The 24,674-nt window shown below is 45.9% G+C and overlaps 1 protein-coding gene across 1 annotated transcript in view; it reads left to right on the top strand.

Moving 5' to 3' along the window:
• The first annotated feature begins 1,624 nt into the window (after positions 1 to 1,624).
• The window catches only part of PDLIM1 (PDZ and LIM domain 1), a 32,950-nt gene continuing 9,900 nt past the window's right edge, over positions 1,625 to 24,674 (top strand). The window contains exons 1-3 of the mRNA XM_010567737.1: positions 1,625 to 1,771; positions 11,795 to 11,879; positions 22,344 to 22,534. Coding sequence (XP_010566039.1) covers positions 1,659 to 1,771; positions 11,795 to 11,879; positions 22,344 to 22,534 — 389 coding nt within the window. The 5' untranslated portion in view covers positions 1,625 to 1,658. The remainder of the gene's footprint in view (positions 1,772 to 11,794; positions 11,880 to 22,343; positions 22,535 to 24,674) is intronic.

The following is a 24,674-nucleotide window of genomic DNA, read 5'->3' as shown; positions in this document are numbered from 1 at the left end:
CCTTTTCCATGAAATATTATCCTAGTGGAGAGGTGAAAAAAGAAAAGCATCCTGTGATCTTCCTTCTGGTTAGGGAAAATACCACGCTACATCTGTGAGGAGGTGTGCTGAACAGCCTCATTTTTGGCACAGGGAAAGCAGTGATTGCAGCTAATGTGTGACACCCCTAGGAGGTGAATGTTTCTTTAGGGGGAATGATTTGCCATCCAATTCTACATTAGGAGGACTCGCTAAATCTTGTGAACAATGTTTGTTTATGTCTGACAGCTCTGCTCAGTTTGCTCAGCTGCTTTCCAGCATGCTGAAACCTAGCATGAATGTGTAGAATGAATACCAGTTGCAACGGACTCATAAACGAGGTATGTCTTAGCTGCAAGGCATGTTTTAATCTGTACTCATGTCTGGGAGCAGTCCACCCTTATTTCCTCTGCCTATTAAATAATTGATGAAAGCCCACAGTAATCATTATGCTCCTTCTACAAAGTCATTAAAACTGCACAAAATCTTATGTAGTGTTTGCAAAGCCACAAACAAATGTGACATTCTTCACCCTCCACTGAGGCAATAATTTTGGCCCAAAGACATCTCGGTTGATCCCTCATTAGGAGGGAAAAATGAGTGAACCAGTTAGTTGATTTGCTTGAAAATGCCAAGTTTTAACTGGAACCTTCTTTTTCATGAGGAGTATCGTACCGGTGGCGTTGCTGCATAGTGTCTTCTGTCTGTCTGGGATCTCAGTGAGATTACCCTGAGCTCCTTCCCATCAGTCATTTCTCAGGCAGTGCACAGCACCTCTTTAGCAGTGCTGTAGTATATCTGGGAAGCAAAGCACCACACATGGAGAGGAAAGGGAGATTGTAATATGGCAGAATGCATCAAGGTGAGCTGTGGTCATGCTGGCAGGCTGGGGATGATGCTTCTACTTTTTCAGAAAGTATTGTCGGATTATGGTTTAAAGATGAAGTTTCTGATGTCTTTCTCCTTTCCAGTCTGCTTGTTCGATCAAGCATTGCTTTGGGATTGGTCTCGCTGAAGTCAGTGAGTGTCTGTTGCAGCTGTTCCCAGGCAAAACCAGTTTACTACAACTAAAGAAGCAATCCAAAATCTTGACCCCAAACATTCCTTCCAAGGAAGGAAGCAAACGAGATCATGGTGCAGATGAAGGTGTTTATGATTGGTGTTGACTGTGTTGCAATGACTCTGATACTCTTCTGTCACCTCCATTCTTAGAGGTCTGGACTTCCTGGCTGTCCTTAGCACCTTCCGTTTTGGAGAGCACTTCTCTGTCCAGCGAAGAACAGAGTTGCTTTCTGTATGTTCTTGCTCTCTAGCACAAAGCCAATTGCCTTGAGTGAAAATACAATTTTTATTATTTACCTGCTGTCCCCTCCCCAAATTTCTATCTGTGGGTCCCAAAATAGAATCCAGACCCTAACTAATACTGAGGAGCATCTAAGAGACCCAGATAGATTTCTGCTGAGAATTTACTTTCATTAGTTTTCACCTCTTTGCTTACAGGTACCAGTGAGAGAAGCCCTGAGTGCTCCAACTGTTTTTCAAATGTTGCTATGGAAACCTTCTCCCTAGAAAGTCTATTCACTCTTCTTGTTTTCCCTTAGGTGACTCCAGGTAGCAAAGCTGCAATAGCCCACTTGTGTATGGGAGACCAGATCATAGCTATTGATGGAGTAAACACAGATAACATGACGCACCTTGAGGCGCAGAACAAAATCAAGGGTTGCACAGATGAATTAACTCTGACGGTCAGCAGGTACGTTGCTGAGCGAGACTGGGGATGGAGAGAGGGAGGGATGTGGGGTGGGCAGTAGCTATGTTTTGGTTTGACAGCAGACCTCTCTGGCTAGTTTGTTTAATTTGACCTCTTAGTGCTTTGGCCAGGCGCTGGATAGCAAGAGGGAACTGCATTTCAGCCTTTAATCCTAATGCTGCTTGCATTTGCTACACTTTGACCTTATGAAAACAATTTTCCCAGTGAGAAGTTGGCTGATAATTTGTGTCGGAGTCTGTCAGCCTATTCTGTGGCTCCTGACAGCAAGAAATCAAAGACAGGTCTCATGAAAACTTCACTTATAGCAGAGGACGTACAACCAGAGGAGACCTTTCTTCCTGTTGCACTAATTTAGCAGTTAAAACATACAGTTGTGTGTTGTCCAAGCTATGAATTGCCTAGTTTTTGCCATGCACAGACTCGGAAAGGTTGCACATTTTGGAGCCTCTTGATCAAACACCGCCAACAGTGCTAAACAGTAACGACCCAGGGTGCATCGAGGTACCTGTCAGGCATCAGTCTCTTCAAATCGTGAAAAACTAAAGGAAGGTGACAGCTGAGCCATGGTCTTTGTCACCAGTGTAGAGCACGGGCTAGCTTCAGCCTTCCTACTGTCTTGAGCTGCAGAGCAATGGACAGCTTCATTCCCTTCCCCAGCCGTGCTTTTTTCTTGGGCCATCTTTGTATGGAGAAGAAATGGAGACTGGGAAGGCAGGGGTCTGCTTTGCATTGACCCATTGCTTCTTAAAAGAACTGAAGCCTGTTTTTTTTTTTTCAAGGGGGCTGGGGATTTATCCTTCCTCTTGGTTTGAATTGTAGCCATGGGTACCAGCACTTCTCAAAGTCAGATGGTAGATGCAGTGTGGCATTTCTAGTTGCTCTGGAGTGAGTTTTTCCTGTGGCTGTCTTCCCACAAAGCAGTTGTCCATCAGCTTCACGGCAGATGCAGGGGAAGTGCTTTCAGAAGGAGTGCAAAAGCATGCCTTAAATGACACAGTAGTTCAGTTTTCCAGGGCTTTTCTGTGATAAACAGAAATCTTTTACCATAGCTTGGACAATGCCAGGAGTTCAGCAGGCATTTCCCAGTTCAGGAAGAAGCAATGGGTCTTGGCCAAAAAAAGCCTGACAATTCATTGAGGGAATTCAGAGGGAAGAATGGAGCACAGTGCAGGCAGTGTGAATGGGTGGGGAGCATTGCAGCAGCCTGTTAGCCCCAGAGTTTCTCACACTGGCCTCTAACTTGGCAGCCTGTAATCTTCCTGTGAAGGAGTGCTTCTTTTCCTCTCTGAAATACCCAGTTGCTTGACTTAGCAAACCAGTGCCATGTGGTTCTGGCTGGGAGAAAGGAGGGGAGGCAAGGGCTCTTTCAGCCTGCAGGCAAGCTCACTCTTACAGATCATTGAGTCTGTAAAATGTGTTTCCTAAAGTTAATTACAAAGTTGTTAACTTTATAGCTACCCCATGCATGTTTCATCAGCCTTGGGTGTGGAAGCTGCCCAGGGAGAGATTTCTAGCTGGATGTGCAGCTGTGTAAAACCATGCAGGGGCTTTGAGTTAGCACAGCCCAACTCTTTTTCAAGACCCCCTTTCAATGAGGTAGCATGAGTGTGTGCTGGACGCTTCTGCTGCTGTAGTGATTGAGGAGTACTGCTGACAAAATGGCTAAGAAGAGTGTCAAGACCACAAGGACATGAAAGCAGTGATCTCACTACTTATCCACTTTAGGATTTGATATTACTACCCAATACTCTATGTAGAATCCATTTTAGATGATTCTAGGGAACTTCACGTCTTTGGTCCTCCTTCTTCTTTGGGAGTAAAGTTCTGCTTAGGGAGGAGTTGCTTACTTGTTTGGAGACTTGATAACCACTAGAGATGTGTTTGTATTGGGGAATACGATATTGCAGGAGGCTTTCTCAGAGAAGAAAGCTCTTTAATGCCAAAAGACAGTAGTGTGCATCGTGGTCTTTCCTGGTTGTACTCTATTGAGAGTATTTTACCCCTAACACCCAGCTGTCTCCTTCTGGGCCCCTGTTACTGTGTTGTCCCAAATGCAGCTGGACTCAGTGGTCAGAAATGCAATGTAGTCTTGGTTGCTGAGGTTAGAGCTCTTCTTTACTTTGCAGTCTAAGACCAAGACCTTAAAATGGAAGATCTTGAGAGCAGGACTAGAGGGGTGACAGAGAAGGCATTTTAAAACAGTTGGAGCCCATACTTCATCTTCCTGTTCAACTTAGGGTAGAGGAAATGGGTGAGGAAAGCAGACTATGGGTTAGTGGTCAGCCCTCGTCTATAAAGAGGGGAAGACCATCGCTACAGAGGTGGAGAGGGTGGAAGGCACTTGGGAAAATGCGTGCCACCTGGCCAACTGGTATGGCTTGGACTTCCTGAACCTTGGGCCAAACTCTGACAGTAAGACTTGACCATATAGTTAGTGAGGAAGGCTGACAATACAATCAGGTCAGAGCTGGAAGTTTTTTCTCTCTTGAAGTAGCTCTGTAAGTAGTTGGCTGAGTATGACAAGGAAAGCATATCATTTGCACTTCAACACCACCAACTCTTGGGTCTGGTCTCCATGCTCTGCAGTTGTAGCTCATTAGCTGAATCAGTTGTACCAAGTAGCCACGATGGCAAAGACCACTGGTCAGACAGGGCAGCAGCTCCATGGGCTGGAGCATCACACACAGCTGGTGCTGAGAATGTGCCCAGCTGTGCCAGGTTTTCCACAGTGAGAAGTCTTCCAGTCTTTTTCTGCTCACCATTGTAGAGGTGTCGTGTGAAAGCATAAATCCTTAGTGAATTTTAATTTCATATCTGATGAATTTTAAACGATTACTCATTTAAATGATTACCTGTGCAAAATGCTCTCTGACCTGCATTCAGGGTGGCAGCAAGGTCGTGCCAGGAGGGATTTTAGACATGGGTCTGAGCTTAACATCAGGTGTTTTGGTTCCACCAACGGGTCAACACTTTCGTGCCAGTGGAGACTTCATTTATGACTGTGCTGTGAATTCTAAAAGTGTACATGGGTTCAAAAGGAGAGTGGGTGAATTAATGGAAGGCAAAACTATAAAGGATATTATATACCCTGGCAGTATCTCTGCTGCAGAAAGCCCTTAAGCTGCAAGTAGCTGGAGGCTGGGAGAGTGTTGTGCTATGCTTGTTGTCATCTTGTGCTCTTCTGTGGACCAAAACAAAATTTGTATGTGTATGTTCTGCAAATATGCAACCCTCTTCTATTTTAATGGTAGCCAAATGGTTAAGATGTCTTCATGTTTGGCTGTACTAATGGTTATTTAAGAGAAATGTAAATGTAGAGAATTGAAAGCACTTAAACCCTTCTGGTAAAGGAAATGCTGTTTGCACTGTGTACTGTGTTTTGTATTGTGAATATCAACAGCATTCCAATGTTTCCTGCTTCAGTATTTTCCTTAATGATGGTAACAGTCCAAAAATACTTCAGATGAGATCGTAAGCAGGAAATCTAGTCTAACACATATCACCATTAAAAATGGATCAAATTACTAGCTGAAGAAAACATGCCTGGTCTGCTTTTTCGCCAAAAGGTGCAAATCTGTTAATTTCCTAGGATTTAAAACCCAGCCACAAACTACTTTCTCTGAATATGCTTTTCTAAGCAGCCCTGCCAGGTGCTTTGCTGTTTGCTGTGTGAACAGAGTTGGAAAGGTCTATTTTCTGCCTTGAATGTGAGTGTTCAACAATGTTGCCGCGTACACCAAATTCCTGCTGAACATAGTGTGTCTAGCAGCTCCCTGCTCTTTTCCGAGCCTGTGTTTGTTCATTCATTTTGCTTTTTGTTTCAGGCTAGAGAGGGGTTTTAGAAATGTAGTTCCCAAGAAACCAAAGTAAAGGTTCCATTACTGTCTTCAGCGGTGTAAAATCAAGCTCAGCACTATGGTTTTGTATGGTGCATGCAGAAAGACTGAGCTACATCAGACAGTGTGCTTCAGTCAACTCAAAACCACCCAGTTGCTAAACAGAGAAATTTCATGGACAGATTTTTGAGCCTCTCCCATTTGTAGGAAAAATGAAGTTTTGGATCTTGAGTCTTTGAGAAGAGCTGCTCTTTTTTTTTTTTTTTTCTTTTTCCAATTAGGATGCATACATTGTTGCACTGACATTTTAAGCCTCCCCTCAGGCTGCACCCCTTCCAAGCACACCTCTGATTTTCCTTTAACGGGGGTAAGCAGCAAGACATGTCCAACAGACTGGAGAAAGCTGTCAACTTCCTTTGGAAACTCAGTGTATTTTGGGAAAGATGCTTGCCTTGACAAAGAGCACTCAAAGAAGGGAAGGCTCAGGAGGAACTAATTCTCATGATGAATTTGACACACAGCTCCATGTAGCTGTAGCTGCAGATCTACAAAAGCAGACAAATGTTCATTGCAGCACAGGTGAAAATTTATTTCTAAAACAAATAGCTCTTTGCCTGTGGCTTTAGTCACGAAATGGGTGGTGGAACTGTGTTCATATGCAGCTCTGAGCAACTCAAAGATAAAGTGTGTATTTATATGCTTTTTTTCAACAAAAAAGAAGTGTTCCCACAGTGAGTCTGCCCTTCCCTCTATGTCCAGAGGCAGGCTGGGGGTGGTAATAAGAGAAGAATATTTGTGAAAAGGGTTTGCAAACATGTAATCTCTTGTTCTGCTCCTACAGTCCTTCAAATTTCAAGCTGCTTTTCTGCAGCTCTGCTACCAGCATATAATATATTAATGCACCTTTTTTGTTTGCAAAACAGTCTGTTTGCTGAAAGTTATGCCAAGGAATGAAGCTATGTATTTGTTCTTTGAAAAGTGCTAGGATCAGGGAAGTCAGATCTGCTACTAGCGCATTCATTGCGTTGTCAGAAAGGATCATGTGTAGATGCTTATGAAAAAGAGAGAATGTGTGTGATGTTATCTGCATTTTATTCGGTAGGTTCAGTTGCACTCTTGCTTGCTCCATGTGTTCCCAGGCCTCAGCTGTGAGGACTAGTTGCACAAAGCCACAATAGGCTCGAATTTGTGTTCTAGGAAGTCGGTAGAATCCATTGACTCATTTAGGTTTGCTTCTCGCTTCCCTGCCAAGAAGCGTTTTCCAGCTCCGTCATCTTACTAATAATTCTTTTGGCCCTGGGAAAAGCCTGATGCTCTGCATGCAGCTATATAAGGGCATGCAGATTGCCTGACCCTCTGTGGCAGCTCACAACCTCTCCATGGCTGGTGTGGTGCTCCCAGCACTCCTGGGTGCTTGCCCACAGCTTTTACTAATGATTGGCACGTTCAAAGTCATTTTGACAAGTCAAGCTTGGCATTTGTTGTGTTTCTACAGCTTCTTCGGTGAGGCAAAAGTAGTTAACTCTATGTAGCTGGCTGGTGGAAGAACAGTGTAAGTCTGAGCAGTCAGGCATTGAGTCCTTCGTAACTCTGTAATGAAACCGCTTGCGATAGACTTTTGTTGCTTCTTCTGCACAGCTGGAGTTGCCCTTTTGTATTCTATGGTTGCATGAAGAGACACCTGAAATGCCTGGAGCAGAGGGCCATGTGTGAAAAAATTAATTTGGGGCCTTTTGTCTCTAGCAAGTTGTGCCTAGCGTTGCTGTTTGAATTGGCAGTAGGCTGCATGCAGCCGAAGTACAGTTTTGCTTGCCGAAGTGAATATGTCCACTAATGGATGGTTGCTAAAAGTGACTGCTTGTGTTTAAATCCAAAGGCATGTACTTTGCAGCTGTTGTAACTAAAAGGCTGATTAAAAGGCACCTTCCTGGTGGCCTGAAAGCTCTTGTAGTTAGTCTCTAAACATTATTAAAATGCCTGTCTAAAACTCTTGGGGAGGGTTGAAAGAGGAATTCTTTAGATCTTTCCTCATTTTTCAGCTAGCAAACTGTGTTGCACAAGGACCTTCTCTCTCTTTATGGGTTTAGTTGCTACTTTGGTATCTTAGTTGTTTCCATCCTGGTGATTGAAATGGGAGTGTAAGTGTGCCGCTCACCTTTACCCAAGTTACTTATGCAGTTCCTGGCACACAGAATTAGAGCCTCATTTTCCAGCTCTGAATTTTCCCTTGAAGCTATGGCCCAGCTCTGCACACAAAGCATTGATAGCAAAATCTAGGCTCCTGCAATGTTTATATTATACCATGTTCAAGCCAAGCTTCTTAAAGTGTTGTATTTTGTAAATAACTCTCCAGATTCTTGCCTTGACTCGCATGCAGTTTCCTTCCTCCCCTTCTTACCAGTTCCTCCCCATCCAAACTAGTATCAGAGAAATTTCTTGGTTTCTGCCTGGATGAAACGGCATATGCATGGCTCGTTCCCTGGCCCTGTCTTCGTTGCATTCTCTCCTGTAGTAAGGAAACAGCATGGAAATGTGAACTGCAAACATGACGAAGCTTGTCTATCCACGTGCATGCAATTAATTTGACTGGCACTTGTTCCCAGGCTTGTTTGGGTATCATGGGTTTGTCTTCTCTTTCTGCACTATTTGAGCATTGCGCTTATCTGGAATCTCTTTTGAAAGAATATGCATTAGAAACCATGTTCTAAAATAACTATTCATCAATTTAAGCAGGAGTCTGTGAGATCCTATGGGCATGCTGAAGCCTGCTGGCTTTCCCTGAAGACAGGGTGTGATTCCTCAGCAGGTTGTTGGACATCCAGCCCCACCACTGGTGGGGAGGCAGCCCTGCTAGAGTGGCCATGCTCTGTGGCAGGGATACTGCCTCATCAGGGGGAGTGTGGAGTCGGTTTTGTGGCTGGGGGGTCCTCCTCTCCAGATCTGAAGAAAATCTTCCAGAAAGCCACTACAGTCCTACCAGTAATAGCCTGCTGTGAACTCAGGGCACTGCACTGAGGCTGGGTTTGAACTGTCTGCTCTGACGCCTGTTCCCTTCTTCACAGAAATAAGATGTGAACACATATAGATAAGATACAAACATGATGAGTCTAACCAATCCACCTTATCATCTGTGCCTTGTGTCCACGCTTCCCAGCCCTTCAGAAAATAAGTCCTGGGCCAGCAGTGGGACATAAGGTGAACTTTTAGGTGCTGTTTTTCTTTCTCCTGCCACACTTGAGTAAAAGTGCAGGCAGTGACACCAGGAGCAGAGCCAGGAAGCCCTTGCTGAAAGCTGGGACCACAGCAGTCCCACCGATGACCTGCAGGCTGTGGGCTCCAGTGTGGTGGGATGGGGCACTCACCTTGAAAGCCCCAATAGGCAAAGCCAGTGAGAGCAAAGCTGTCTCATCTTTGCTGCTTTGCTGGGGCCATAAATGGGCTGTTGAGAGTGGCTGAAGGTCTCTGCTGCAGCTGTTGTGAAGACAAAGGGAAGCTTTATCCTCCCAGCCTTAGAGGAACAACCACACGGGCTATTTAACCTTTCTGTTTGGATAACTTTTAAACTGGATTGAAAGTGAAGCCTGGAGTGACCTTGCTGCTTCCATTTATATCCAGTGACAGATCAGAATGGCAGCAGGCTGGGAAACAAACTTGTGCTTTTTGCCTTGCTAATAAATAAGGGAGGAGAAAACCCATTGGCTGCCGTAGTTGGCCATAGCTGCCTCCCCTATGCTGGAGACCAAGGTGCTGTCACCTCAAATGCATTGAGTGAAGGGCAGTGGGAGGAAAGCAAGTGCCCTGGTTCCTGAGGAGAGGTTTCTGTTCTGTATTTGTATATTGGTCTGCTCTAAGCTTAAATTTTCAGCCTGAATAAGGCCTTTTGGTGCTTCTGGAATCTGATAATATTAAGCTGCTGCAAAAGAAAATGCTACCTCAAAAGTACTTAGATCACTGCTAGTGAGAACTGGCACAGGGGTGCCTCATGCTAGAAATCAGCTGAAGTGTTTAATGCTCTCTGATCTGCTCTTTCATCTCCAGCCAATGTCCACTTGCTTACAGCCTGACTTGCAGACTATTTGATTCCCATATACTTTGCTGTGGCCCCTCTTGTTCCAGAGGAGGTGAAACTTGGTTGCACATGATCTCCAAACAATTTCAAGGAATAATGCTTTGCGTTGGTCAGTGGGCTGCTCCCCTCTGCAAACACAGTCTTCAAGTGCAGAATACAGCCATCCTATAGATGGCTGTGACTTTGTCAGGCTTGATAGCCATAATCTGGTTAAAATCTCTGGTTCCTCAGGTACCTTAAAGCACTTGTTGCCAGAAGCAAGGAGGGAATGGCTGTTTTATACTCACCTGGGGTATGTTTGCATCCAGTAACGGCATCTATTGAGACAAGATAATGATCAGATGGGCATGGATCTGATCCCATGCAGCTGTTACATTCATATTTGTTAGTCTGTGTGTGCCCCAGCTTGCCAGATGCCAGGATTTGGGGGATGTAGGTTGTCGGGTATCAGCACTGCAGCTGAGCCTGCAGGGTGCAATAGTCTGGAGTCAAAGGTTTGCTGTGCCTGAATGCTTGTAAAGGATGATATCTGGTGTGACCTGTGTCTTTGTACTTGCCTGTGAAAGGAGGTACAGCACAGCAGATTTCATTCAGGTTTCTTCCGTGTAAAGTCTAGAGTGCAGTAGATGCAATAGCAGGTCAATAAAACTTCTCCTCTTCCTTGAGTGAGAATGCTGCCTCCTGCCTCCTCCCACTGAGCTACCTTTTGGATGTCAGTATTAAAATACTATTTACGCAGCAAGTGTCTGGGTTATGCACGTACATCACAGTTAAGTTTGGGCTGTTTAAAAAAATGTCCTGACATTGGAGGGCTTTTAGAGGAATAGTGTAGACCAGATTGAATTTATCGTGGGTAGCTCTATACCCTGTTTCTCCATCCTTGTCAGTTTTATAAGCCTTTTCTGTTTAAAGTCTCTTTCCAGTTATCCAGTGAATTCTCAGTGGAAGCATTCCTGTTTTACTAACTAAGTACTTTAATCGTAACTGACCCTGGACCCACAAATACCTGGGAAGTACATCTATGTGCAGTTGCAGATTCTATAAAGGGCTCCTGTCAAAACAGGACATGGTTTTCAAAACTCATCCTAAGAGTTTATCAGCCATCTGGTTGCCGCATGATGCAATGTTTAGCATTGAACAGTGGTTTTCATTCAGCAATACTGCAGCTACTCGTTCCCTACTATTAAAAAGTTTGGGAAAAATGGCACTGTTTAGTCCATCTGAGATGCTAACTGCTGTCTGTACTTCTGAGAAAAGTAGGTAGCATATGTTTCCCACAAAGTATCTGAAGCAAATCTAAACACTCTGCTTCTTCCTCACCACTTTGTCTGTTGTTCTTTGGGACATAGCAAAACTCCAGAATGATGATGGTAAAAGCAGTTGGTTTTGGTCACAGCTCTTGACTTGTGTTTCAGGCTGCTGTGAGTAATAGGGACCACAGACCAGTAAAGTTTATGTAGAGTCTCTCTGACACATTATGTCACCTCAGTGCTTAGTCCCATTGCGGACTTGGACCCATTTTCTTTTTTATAATTCCCAAAAGCCTCTGTTTGTGCAGCATAGGTACTACTGTATAAATAAGAATAAAATTCCTCAGGCCCAAACCAAAAAATATTTTTAGCTTATCCAAGGCAGCCCAACTTCAAGAATGAAATGTTCTCTGTATAGTCAATACAGGCAAGAATAATTCCTCTTTGCAGCTACCTATAAAAACTGAAACACACAGTAATATGAATTGTCCCACTTAATTAAAGGATCTGCATCTAAGGGATATCTCCAGCTTCTGCTGTTGGGTGACTCCCAACTCTACTGCCTGGGTTGGAGCCCGTGCTGGATGTGTTGCCAGTGGAGCCCCAAAGGATAAGCCAGGATAGTCAAGGCTGAGATCCTGTCTTTCTCCAAGGACCTCATACAACATAACTAATTCATCCAAGTTACGTGCCTAAAATGAGGCTGTCCAGATTCCTCCTGATGTGGATAGTGCTATATACAAAAGACTGGGGAAATGTTTGGGAAATTGATTAACTTCAAGTCTTTTAATAACAGTAATGATGCTCAGTGATGAAAACAGATTAACTATTAAAAATCTGTGTGTTGCAGAACGGAGTCAAAAGTCTGGTCACCACTTGTAAATGAGGAGGGAAAGACGCATCCTTATAAGATGAATCTGGCCTCTCAGCCGCAGGTAAGTAATGGAGTATCTGCATGCTCTTGGGCCTGTTTACTCCTGTCTGACTTCGGAGCAGTTTCTGGCCTGATCCTCCAAGGAGCTGGGCATGTGTCACTCCGTTGGTCACATTGGGGATAGTGCTGTGCCCCATAGCTCCTAGAAATTACATGACCCTTGGAAACCTTCAGAGATGGACTCCCTCCATTGTGGTCAGAAGCCTGCTGCTGTGGAGAGGTAGTCGGATACCTTGCCAAGGGTAAGCTGCTTGGATCAGAGGCATTGTCTCCTGCCATCTGCGTGCTCCCACCTACCATAGGGCACAGAAGGCACTGTAAAGGTGTGGCTCAATAAATCATTGCTACTGTTGCTAGGCCTGTTGATTTTCATAGATAAGAAAGGTCTTGAGAAAGGAGGAAAATTATTCACTCTTAGTGTTTTCTGTTGGGGTTTTTTTGTTGTTTTGTTTTTTCGTCTTACTAGTGGGTTCTTACTAGCAGTCTAGCAGTGAATAAAGTGGAAGAGAAACACCGGCCTTTTATATTTTTATCTGTGGGGCAGATCTTGCACTCTGTCTAGGAAGTTGGTTTTGTAACCTTTTGGTAGCCTTGCTTCACTGGTCTGCTGCCTCTGTCAAGTAAACGTAGTTTAACAGTGACCTGTGCAAGGGTATTGCCTGGGCTAGGTTTAGAGGATTTCACTGCATAGATCTACAATAACTGCACTAAAATCAACAGCATTTCTCTGGATTTTCACCAGGGCCGTGATGTGGATTCTGGCCCTAGCACACATCCCGTGTGAGTCTTTGTAGCAAAATAAGTAGAGGTAAAACTACCTTGACTCTCCAATTAAGTACTAATATGTCTGTCTGGGTTGGAAAGGACCTGAACCTAAAGTAGCACATGTGCAGCAACACTGTGCCCAGACCTTGGCCTGGGATCTGTCCATGCTCCCTCTAATGCCAAGCTGCCGTGTGTTTCTTGGCTCAAGAGTGTGGTGTGGCATTTTTCAGGTATTCATAACTCAGCCAAGGAACAGTGTGAGGCTGAGCCTTGTGGTCTTGGGTTGGGCTGGGGCTCTGCAGTGACACCTGCCTGTGACACTGAGCTGAGATCTGGTCTGTGTCTTCTGCTGCCCAAGCTCTGGAGATTTTCTGCTGTGAACCTTGAGACTTAGGGGCTAGGAGTGGGGCAAAGTCTGCACTGAGGCTTTGCTGCAAGGCTGCAGAGGGCTATTGTTTAATTCAGCGGGAGACCCAATCCTGGAGACCAAGTCCCTAACCCAGCCATTAACCAGAGTTTAACTAAATGCCCCAGAATTAAACATAGGGCACTACACCTGCCAGGCAGGAGTTTAACATAGCTCACTAAGCTTAAACTACAGCAAGAAACCTGCTGCTGCAGCCCCCTGTCACTAGCTGCACCACCACCACACTTTCTCCTCCAGTCCAGCCTGGGTCACTGGATAGACATCCACTGCTGGTCAAGTACTAAACACAGGCTCTTTTAATTAACTGATGCCACCTCTTACTTAAACTTATTTGCTATGGCAGTCTTAACCCTAATCAATGGCTCTCCTTTAGTCAGCTGCTCTCTGGGTGGAGTGTTTGTATGTGAGTCAGCCCAGGACTGTTTCAGGGAGCCTACTGCAACTCAGGAAGAAACATGGATGAGAGGGACTAACCTTAATTCTAGCCTTTAACTTACAAGTCATGCCCTGCTTTCTAAAATGCAAGTAAAGGGCATCACGAAGGTCAGACTGTGCAGGACTCGGCAATAATCCTGGTGGTGGAGCACATCCCTTCCTAAACCCTAACCTTATTCCTAATCCTGGTTCTGACGTCGGCCATTATATTGATACCCCGATGCTGTTAGTTCGTAAGTGTGGCACAACTGAATTTATTGATACCAATCTGTGACTGACCTCAGCAGAAGATCTGGGTGAGAAACTGACTGCGGAAAGATTCCTGTTACAAACCTTATCTCTGAGCAGTGACCCTTGTCTTAATCTTGCACTGGGAACCAACTGTTGCCTGAAAATTAGGCTTTGATCCTTGTGATGGCTGATACTAGAAGAATTTTATTTCCTGGTGTAAAAGGAACATTCATGCTCTTGCAGAAGTCTTGCCTTCCTTCTTCCCTTCTTTAAAATGAAGCCAATTAAGTCATTTGGAGTGGCCTATGTGCTGTTTTTCAGAGCATGGGGCTTTCTTTTAAAGGGCTTTGCCTGCTGCATATTCAGGCAGAGGAATTTAGCAGTGTGAGGGAAGATGTATTTCTTGTGTTTCCAAACCACAAGGTCCCATTTACCCTTCCTGCTTAACAGTGCCTGAACATCCTAGTCCACTGTGCCAAGGAAAAGTATCATGAACACCATCAAGTTTTAAGGGGTTTTTGTTTGGTTTGGTTTTTTTGTTCTTTTTTTTTTAATATACACCTGTTTCCTTTTTCAGTAGCTGACTGCAGCAAGTGAGGCTTGTGGTGAGGTCGGTGTGCTTGGAGTGTGATGTCAGCAGAGCATGCCGACTCCTGCCAGAGCTGTGGCAAGCATTGGCTGAGTCACTCTGGGGCTGTGTCTTTGCAGCATCACCAGAGGTTTTGGCCAGGCCTGCTGCAAATCATCAGCAGCAGAGTGCAGAAGATGCTGTGCATACATATATTAGTATTGCAAACCACTATGAATTTTACCACAAAGATGCTGATCTCATTTTTCCAACAGGATTGGTAGAAGTCATGAGTAGAGTCCAATCTTCGAAGGCAGCGTTGAGCTGTTCAGGTTTTTTTAACTTGCTTGCCAGTGAAAACAATATATTTGCTTTCCTTGGCAGCAGTCTCGTGCAGAACACTTATTAATTCACTTACCAAAGAAAACAGGACATACTGAGTCCAAGTGGTTCATTTAAGTCCTGATCCAGGGTCCTCTGAAGATGTTTCTCACTGGTTTTGTGCAGAGCTTTTTGAATGCAGAAATATAATCATACATGTGAATAGACTTACATCAAGCTCAAAAAAAAAAAAGCTTTAAAACCTTTGCTGTAGAAATTGGACTGCAATTATTCAAATCAGTTTCTACCTTTCTTAAAATTAGGCAGTTTGATGTTGCCTCTGCTACCTTCAATATCTTAACTGAAATTTCTCACAACACTTGTCCCCCTTCTTTTCTTCTTCCTATTTTATTGGTGTGGTTAAATAACTAGATCTTTGCAAAAGATCTTGCAAGATAAATTAATTTTCAGTTTGTCTCAAGAACTCTATGAGTGGCTGCATATTTTAAGATCACTGCTTACACATTTTTTACCCCATTTGAAATAGACTGTTTGTTTACTTCTGAAATCCTTTTGGAGGCTGATACTTGGTGAAATGCTGCATTGTCCTGTGGAAGTATTTTCCCTTACTTGGAATGCAAGTTCAAGATATTTGGAAAATAAAAAGGCATTCCACAACCTCCCATGCATTCCCTGAAGTCTTGAATCCCAAGACCGACGTCACTGTCTAAGCTGACTTTTGCCCATGAAAGAGCCACAATCTTATTATTTCATTACCATTATATTTATCCTTCTAAATTAATTTAAACTGAGGCAAGAATGACGATAAAATCACATTTCATCAAAAGGTGCAGCAGCTTGTCAGTGGTGATGGCTCAATGGCTGAGCTAGCTTTGTTTTGGGTGTGACCATGGCAACGTCAGGGGAAGGAAATGACAGTTGTCTTACTGTATTTACTCAATTATTTCACTTGCACTTCTCACCCACATCCTAAGGGCAATGGCTTAGTGTCATTTTTCCCATCAAGAGCTTTTCCTCACCGCAGTGGGAAAGATTAAAATAACACGTCTGCCTCTCCCTTCTGCTTAATAAGAGAGAACGAGTTACTTGGTGACTACGGTAATTTTAATGCTGATGACACTGACCAGAGACCTGCATAACTTTCAGACTCTGCATGCTCTCTGGTGACCCTGGGCCAGCCAATAAGCTCTGGACCCATGTGCTGGTGTGTGTGGCTGTATTGCCGCTTGGTAAAATGAACAATAAAACTCTTTATCCCTCAGACTGTGCCATGTCTTGTCAGACCTGGGCTCTATGAGAGAAGGTTTGTCTTTTTTTTTTCTCTCCCCTCTGTTTGTAGGACACTGGGGTCAGTGGGGCCTAGGTCTCTGTTTGAGGAGACTGAGCTCATATAGGGAACAAGCTGAGAGACCAGCTTTGAGGGCAGTCAACACCAGGACTGTCTCCAGAAAAGCTTGTCCAGCTCCCTGAAGGCCACATACCCATTTGCAGTCAGGCACAAGTATTAATGTCACCCCTCAAGAACGTCAATGAAAACTCTTGGTTTGAGACAGATAGATCAGTTCTTCTTAACCACAGAAGATACAGGCTTTCAAATGTGAGGATGTTTTGGGTTCTCTTAAATGAGAAATAACCTCCAGACATGCAGTCCTGGAGGGTGTTTGTGGGATGAGAGGGACAGACAGTCACTTCTGTCTTTCCAAGGCTTCTTGAGAGTGCCTGTCCTGTCCTCGTCCTGTCATCCTTGTCCTTGCAGCATGATGTCATTGTTTCTGTCTTGTGTATTTTATCTCCTTGGTTACGGAGAAGGCAGGGGCTATAGAAACTGGGTGTGTGGCTGGCTTGGCCTTTGATAAGGCCGTGCATGTGTGGGCAATGCATGAAGCAATAGGTATATAAAGTAACAACCTTGTGTTTCAGAGGAGGGAACTGTACTGGCATATCGTGACCTGCTGTTTTTGGTTAAAAGGCGTTACTGCATGGATGTGGAATGTGTCGAGGATGTGGGAAGCCAGCCTTGTTGTTTTACCCCCCTACAATAACAAAACCCCAAACCCTTCCTAATTTCTAATCAGATTTCAAAGCATTGCAGAAGATCTTTCCATAGCTGAAAAACCCCAAACAATAACAGAAGGAGAGGTGAAAGTAAAGGCACTTCTTAATAGTTGTGATCGCAGCTGATGAAACATAGCGTGGGGCAGAGTTTGCCATGAAGACGTGCTCTTCTGAGCTCTTGCTGCACGTTTGGCGCAAGCAGCCTCCCCCCTCAGCATGCCGGCTGGGCATGAGCATGGCCTTCGCTCCCCAGGGTGGCTTCGCAAGGGCAAGGATGAGGCCGGGGGGTTTGGCTGCTGGTCTTTGCTCTCCTTCCCCGCCTCCGGGACCAGAGTGCTCTTGTTTGCTGAGATTTGGTCAGGGGCCTGTTTTCTTAGAGCTGAGTAAACGTTTATACTGAGAAATGTTTAATCTTGTTTCCTCTTGGCATGGCTCTCGAGGTGTGCAATCCAGGATCACCCGCCCCAAGCCTTCGGGCTCTGACTTGGGACGCAAAAACATCCCATGTTTCTGGGGCCCAATGGGGCAGCAGGTTTTGCTGGCTTGCTCAGATGCTTCAGGGGCCTGTGGGACCGTAGGGGCTTTCACTTCTCCCTGCAACTGCAAAGCCTGGGTGCTAATTTTTTTTTAATTTGTAACGTGAGGTCAGAGTGAATCCCCTGACTCCGAGAGCTGGAGTTTCAGGAAATAACTACGCTAGCCACTCTCTAAATCATGACTCCACCCCTGAAGCTAGTTTTTGGTGGCTTCAAGCAGCCCCCGGCTCTGTACTCAATCTGTCTTTCCTCCAGGGGCTGTGGGGAGGTGGCCTGGGAAGGGGCAAGGGGCAGGCAGGGGAGTGGGGCTGCTGTGGGTGCAGTGGCAGGGGGGCAGTAGCCAGCACTTCTGAGGCCCCAGCCCCGCCAGCTGCCTTCAAGCCATGCTGTGGGGAGAGGAGAACCCCACTTAAGGGAGAGGCTGCCCGACACCTCATATTGCAGTTTAGTTTATTTAGTGAGTACAAAAAGCCTCTGGGTTTTTCCTGTTTCTGGTGGTCAGTGCAGCCAGGATGGCCTCGGCCACATCACTGCATGGCGGATGGGATCCAAGAGCCCACCCTCACCCCAGACTGCCCCCAACCTGCCAGAGGGCCCATGGGGCCATGGAGGTGTCCAGGTGGCTTTATGCCCCTGCTTCATGGGATGTGCCCCAGCTGAGCTGGTGGAGGTGGCTCATCCTGGGCTGTCTGTCCATCTGTCTGCCTCGCTGACAACTGGGAATTTCCCTGGACTCCCACGCCCCAATTCCCAAGATGAGCGGCTCCCATGGTGGTAGCGTGTCCGTCTCTGTTGCATGGTGAGGAGGAAACAGATGCCCACGCTGTGAGCCGCTGGCTGGCCCTGGGCACGGAGGTGACAGCTGATGTAGCAGTGGAGATTTCACAAGCTGGGCTTCAGCATCGCTAAGCATAGCCTGGTGTGAGCAGGACGAGAGGGAGGAAGGGGCCATTGTTTTCCCAGATAATTCCCCATGACGCAGCCGGTGCAGTAGGAAATGTTGATCTGCTTCCTGCCCCGGCGCAGGGACATTTTCCCTGTCCCTGCAGCCTGGCACCGTGTCTGGCGGCTCCCTGCCGTGCCAGGAGGGTGGGGGTGGCAGGGGAAGCCCCTTGGCACCCAGCTGGAAGAGCCACGGTGCAGCACCTGCGGCGCCTGACAGTGTCCCTATCTGCTCCCAAAGGGTGCTGCTGCCTCTAACAGCCAGCACCCAGAAGACTCATCTGGCAGGAGACCTGCGTATTTGACCTGAAGCTGGGGTCCTACAAACCTTGTTTGTCCTTGGGATTGGGTAATAGCTTTTCCTCTGGGATGGAGGAATTTGTACTGGTGCCTGAAGGACTTGGGAGCACATGGGATTGTGCTCCAAAGCCACTTGGAGCTTGTTCATATAGCGGAGGTAGTTTCAGGTAGGGAGGGGGCTGTTGGAGGAATGGCTTCATTTTGAAAGTAACGCAAGATGAGACCTCTCTGAGTTCAGAAGCAGCACTCTGGCAGAGAAGTTTGTGCAGTCGCTAATCCATTTTAGCTTGGGCTAGCCACTCTGCCAGCCCCTCTGGAGACATATGTCTGCAAAGGAAGGAGGGAAACAAAGCTGGTATCTGTGCAGTCAAAGCGATTTAACTATCACGGGATCAGTTTATAGTGATAAAATATTGCTCTTGAATATCCTACCTGGAGGCTTGGGAGCTACCATACCCTGGCTTCAGACCAAAATAACTGCTGCTGGTACCCCTGCTCACTGCTGACTGCAGCCCACTGCAGACAGGGCTGGCATTGGGGGACTGAGGCAGCACCATGGCTTGCAGGAAGGGCGAGGCAAGTGGTTCCGGATCTGCCCGAAGATGTCTCTGTAAAGATCTAATATTAGTCACACTCCTCTGTACTACTGACAAAGAAAGAGCAAGTCATGCTCTGACTGGGTGAGAGCATGTCCTTGTGTCTGACCGACCGCTGGTTCTTCCTTTGCAAACAGCCCACTGCTTGCTACTCTTGCTGTGCCCCAGCCAGGGATGCTGTTTAATGCTGCTTGTCCCCTTTTCCTTGTGTTGATCCTGGGAACGCCACATCCTTAGAGATGCTGCAAACCAAAGGCATATCAACTGCATAAACCAGGTGCTGCCCCCACACATGTACACAGTATAGCGGTGTTTTTCTACTAACATTTCTCATGTGGCTGCTGGTGGACAGGTTTTGGGGAGTGTCATATTTGTGATTTTTTTTTCCAATGTTAAGTCAGAGACTCTCACATAAACACATGATTCCAGGAGCTGGGGCTTTAACAAAATTGCTGCACAGCACAGGGCCTGTTTGGCAGTTCTGGCAAATCCCTAGGTAAATACATTTGACAGTGAGAACATGTTATCTTTTGATCTTGGGTTCATGAAAGCACTTGTTCTTTGCAAATTCCTTCCACAGCTTGAGCAGAAAGAGCAGCATGGCGTGACAGGAAGTTCTGGAGAATTTGGATTATCCAAATGCCCTTTATAATGTTACTGCTCTTGTAATACTTGTCTGTAGCCTGTTGGGTTATACACCTTCTATGCTGTTCTCCAGATGGGATTTTGCTAATCTAATCTTCAGACACCACCTTCTCCACTGATATCTCTATTTAGCCTGTTATAAACTCCCTTATAGTCTGTGGACTTTATCCACATGAGAGCTACTACAGATGACCTGACACTTTTGAAAGCTTCATTTATGGTCTTGGATGTTATTACACAGCAGAAAACCTACCTGGTGGCCAAAAGTAGGTCAAAATCTCCTGTGTGGATTCTGGGCCTCAGCACGTGTTGTAGTTCTTCTTGGAGTCAAGGCATTAATGTGATTTCAGTCTCTCCTCCATGTGGCTGTCTATTTTCTCAACACTTGTAGAAACTTAAATATCCTTGGGGCCTCCATCACTGTCAAAGTGACTTGGACTTGGCTAACAGATTCAAAGGTCCCTGATGGGGGTGGGAACGTGCTCACGTGTATGTGGAGTATGTAATTGAGATGCCTTACTTCCTTAGGAAGCCAGAATTTAAAAAAAAAATATACTCTAAATTACTTCCCTTTCTCTAATTATTGGTTAATACTTAAACATTTCCACAATACAGGTTGTGACATGATTTCAACTTTGAGCCTATTTGACCTAAGAGTATAACCCCTTTAGCCTAAAACTTCTGCCTCTCTCATTAAATCAACTATTATGTGCACGTCTGAAACCCTCTCCTACTTGTAGCCTCCAAATTGTGGGCTAGCGTGTGTATATAATGCCGATACAAGATCACTGATACTTTTCCCCACGGTGTGATATACAGGCTGAAGTAATATTTTTTTTTTGCTAAAATCCACGGTTTCTGCCATGGGAAAGACTATTTTTATAAGCGCTATTATGTGCTTTAAATGAGATTGCAACAAAGGGAGATTAGCTAATTACTGCAGGGTCTTTCTTCCTTTGGTGTGTGGGAAAGCTTCATGGCTGACATCCATACACATCGGCCAGAAAGTCGTAGGAGAGCAGTCCCGCCACCCCACACCTGAACATCTTGAGCTACCCCACTGATTTCAAATGACTTGTAACTCATGAGTGCATTTGGATCCACACCATTCTTCTCTGAGAGAACCTATGCTGTGCTTGATGCCATAAATAGCATTTGAGTGCCATGAAGTGAGATTACTCCCATCTGTCAGCCTGGCAGTGCTAGCCAGCTGCCTAAGGAAATCTGGGGACATAAAAGTGATTTAAAGAAAAATCTGTAGGGGAATTTAGTCATAGTTGCTTCTAGTGAGTGTTTATCCTGTAACTATAGCTCTATCAAACACATGCCATGAGATATTCAAAGGGCGGTGAAGGCTCACTTCATTGCTGTAGAAGTCAGCGCCTGTATAGAGTGGGAGAGGGAACTGGTTCTGTTAATTAGAGCTGGGAACCATGGGCCCAGAGTGTTAAGAAGGGCCCTGTTTCATCCTATGCCATTGGTCATTAGCCCTGCATTGAAGCCATGCCCAATCTCTACAGCTGGCTGAAACATTTCTAAACGCACATTTTGGTGCCGTCTTTTAGCCCCGAATATTTCAGCCGCCTCTGTGAATGTTAGTCCTTTCTTATGCCTGCTCTAGTGAGGCCCTATTGTACTTTCTCCTTGCTTTGGTCAAGCATCTTCTCTGGGGAGAAATAAGCCCCGGGTGTTGTTATCTCTACCCCAAAGCTGCTAATTCCCAGCCTGCTGAACTGATGGGGCTTAGAAATCTCCCCATTTTTGTTAGCGCTGCCTGTGATTCAGAAGAGTCTTACCTCATGTTTTATTTAACCTGGATTTGGCCCCTTTCTTACCAAATTGTAACCAGTGTTTCTAAGCATCCGCTAATACCACTGGAAGCCTCCAGTTTGCAGCAAACCCAGAACATCTGGGTGATACCTCATACTTGTGGCACTGAAGAAGTTTCTGGCAGTTAGCTGTCACTGCCTCTGGACAGTCTTTTGTATTAACAATGGTCATCTTCCTGCCTTTATTGTGGGAATTTCTTATCCAGAAAGTCCAAAGTTGTTCATCAGAGACAGCTCCAAACCCCAGTCTCAGCTGAAGGAGGAGACATGCTCCAGAGCTCTTGTAGTAATGACAAATGCCTTCTTTTTGGGTTGCCCTTATCTAAGGAAAGCCAGACTTTCAGATATCATTGAAGAGTGCTCCTCTTTCTGCCCCTCATCTTCACTTTCCCATAGAAATCAGCCCTGCTTTCAGGAATTGCAAGGAATGCTTAAAATCTGTAGTCTTGCATGAGAAGGTAGGTCCTGTGGCTTACCATAGGCTTGCAGGAGCTCCCAGGTGAGTGGCACCTTGAGCTAATAGCTCTGGCAGTGTTTCTGAGCTCTCATGTTCCTGGCATGTCAACTCTGAAATGTCCTGAAGGTCAGCCTGAAGCCATCCAGGATGGTGCCAGGGATCCTCGTGATGTGTGGGAGGACGCTCACCTGCTTTGGTGGTCGTGGTTGTGTGCTCCTCAGCTGACACCACACGCAAAGGCCACTGTTGCAGTGGCTACTCGTTCTGGGCTGCCCCGTCACACCCCACCTGCATGCCTGAGCACCTCTGATTTTTGCCTCTGCTCCTTTGCATGCAGGAAATAAGGCACATAGGAAGTGCACACAACCGGAGCGCGGTGCCCTTCACTGCTGCCACAGCTTCTGCCCCCAGAGTGATCACTGCTCAGTACAACAGCCCAGCAGGCCTCTACTCATCAGAGAACATCCAGACCTTCAACAATGCAGTGGAGTCAAAGACATCACCTGGGGCCCTGGAGCCTACCAAGCCGTAAGTATCTTCCTTGCCTCCCCTTCCTGCCCAGGCCCCCAGGGGAACGCTCCAGAAGATGTGAGTTCGCTGTGAAGGTACCAATTTCTTAACCCAGAAAAGCTCTCTTTCAGGACAAGGGAAGGAGCAGAGGCACAAGTGTGGATGTGGTTCCTGGGGCAGGGCTTGGAGGAGCGGGGAACATTTCACGAGATGTAGAAATTAAATTAATGCTGTTGTGTTTCTTTGTTTAGCAGAGACCAATGCAGTTTCCACGTGCGTTCAGCATGACATACCAGCCTGCTGGTCTGAACAGGTGCCTGATAGCTTGTTACAAGCACTTTGTAAAGTTAGCATTTTGTGCTGGCTGTGGGGGCAATGCTGGGCAATGCTGGGCTTCCAGCTAGCACAGGAAGCACACTCGTCCCCGTTCCTGGCTGGCCTGGGATTCCTAGACAGGCTCTGCCGAAGTTTGGATCTTTCTATTTTTTTATTATTGAACTTTGTTTTTCACAGGAGTGTTAAAAGTAGATGAAACATTCATACCTGTGTGAGCAATTTTATATATGGGATTGGAAAGGGTCCCAACCTATAAGGGCCTATTGATTTTTGTGGTTGCATCTGAGCTTCATCAAAGACATTACATTATCCCAGGAGTCCAAAGTTCCTATTTTTTCATTGGGAGCAATAAACAAGGAGCTATCTGAAATCTTTCTGGCTGCGTTAGTCAGGTTGCTTAACTGCCCTAAGTTTCTGCATAGCAGTACCAAACTGCTTGGAAGACTTTGGCCACTTTTACAACAAAAGCTGCAAGACTAGTGCTTTAGGTGATACTCGACTAAATTCCTGACTTGTGAATGGGCAGACAAAAGTAACGTCAGCCTCTGCTTTTGCAGGGCACAAAGACCTGAGATTGTGGTTTAACACAAGCCTGAAAACTTGCCCCTGACTGAAACAGGCTTCTTGCACTGGCAGCCCTGTCTGCAGCATGGGCCCTTCTAGGCAGAGTTATGGTGCTGCAGCTGGCAGATGAGGTGACAGATGTTTGTTCCTCATTTGCTTCTGGTAGACCGCAGCAGCCTCATTCAGGGGCTGAGCAAAGGCAAAGGAAATCTGACTTTGCGTTAATGTGATGGGACCATTTGGCAGTCAAATACCACCTCTGGTCTAAGTCTGGAGTCCCCTCCAGGTGAGAGCACTCTCTGGAATCTTGGTATATTTTGCTGGAAACTTGTGGGTGATCCCTTTTTCTTGCAGGGATCAGCAAAGAGGTGGGTTTCTTCAAATGCTGTGGCTCACTGTGCTCTTCCTAGCACAATGGAAGATCCATTGCCAGCCCTGCTGCATGTGGGGTACATGACATCTCTTTCATCTTTCCCTTGCTGAAACACAGCAAATTGCAGAGGAATGCTGGGGCGACTGTGGATGAGACCTTTGATGCTAATACACTTCTGTTGACAGAGTCATTAAAATCAAATGAATTGCTGCTCGTTTTCAGTGAGAGCCAGGGGCCTCACCCTGCCATTAAAAACCCACTGTGGTCTCCCTAGTGCACAAGCGCAGGATATGTAGGTTCTCCCTTCGCACAGCGTTCTATCTGGCTTTAAATTCCTGCCCGTCTGTTTTGCTGAGTTGTTTGTACGTGGCTGACCTTGCTCTGGGTTTACCTGGCATTTATCTGCTTCCCCATCCTGCACCCAGCAGACACACAGCCTATCTGAACCTGGCAGCCTGATCCTGCCACTGCACATGATGAAGTGACACGGGAACCTGGTCCATGGTCCATCCTTAGAGGGTGTGTGATATAAATGTAGGACTGTCGTACAGACAGAAACAGCAGCAAACCTCCACTGGATCTGGTGTCGCAAAACAGGTGGGGAAGGCAGGGAGAAGCCCCCCTGCTGAGCACATCTGTTTTGGGATCGGAGGTGAGATTGCCCCTTGGTAGGGCGCCCAGGCTAGCTTTGGGAAGGGCAGCAGTGAAGGTGGCATTCCTTGGCTGGACAGGGGGACCATGAGTGTGTGCTCAGGTAGCTGGTTCATAGTGAAACCCCCGCTGCCATGTCTTCATTGCTTTTACAACCCTTGTATTTGCTCATCAGTAGAGTGAATGCATTTTAGTTTTTGCGTGGACACACCTGGAGTGTGAGACCAGAGCCAC

This window comes from Haliaeetus leucocephalus, unplaced genomic scaffold, assembly GCF_000737465.1.
Source record: "Haliaeetus leucocephalus isolate CR32 unplaced genomic scaffold, Haliaeetus_leucocephalus-4.0 Scaffold229, whole genome shotgun sequence".
In the NCBI taxonomy this organism is placed as follows: Eukaryota; Metazoa; Chordata; class Aves; order Accipitriformes; family Accipitridae; genus Haliaeetus; species Haliaeetus leucocephalus.
The sequence above is the reverse complement of the archived record's forward strand: the minus strand, read 5'-3'. Positions and strand labels throughout refer to the sequence as shown.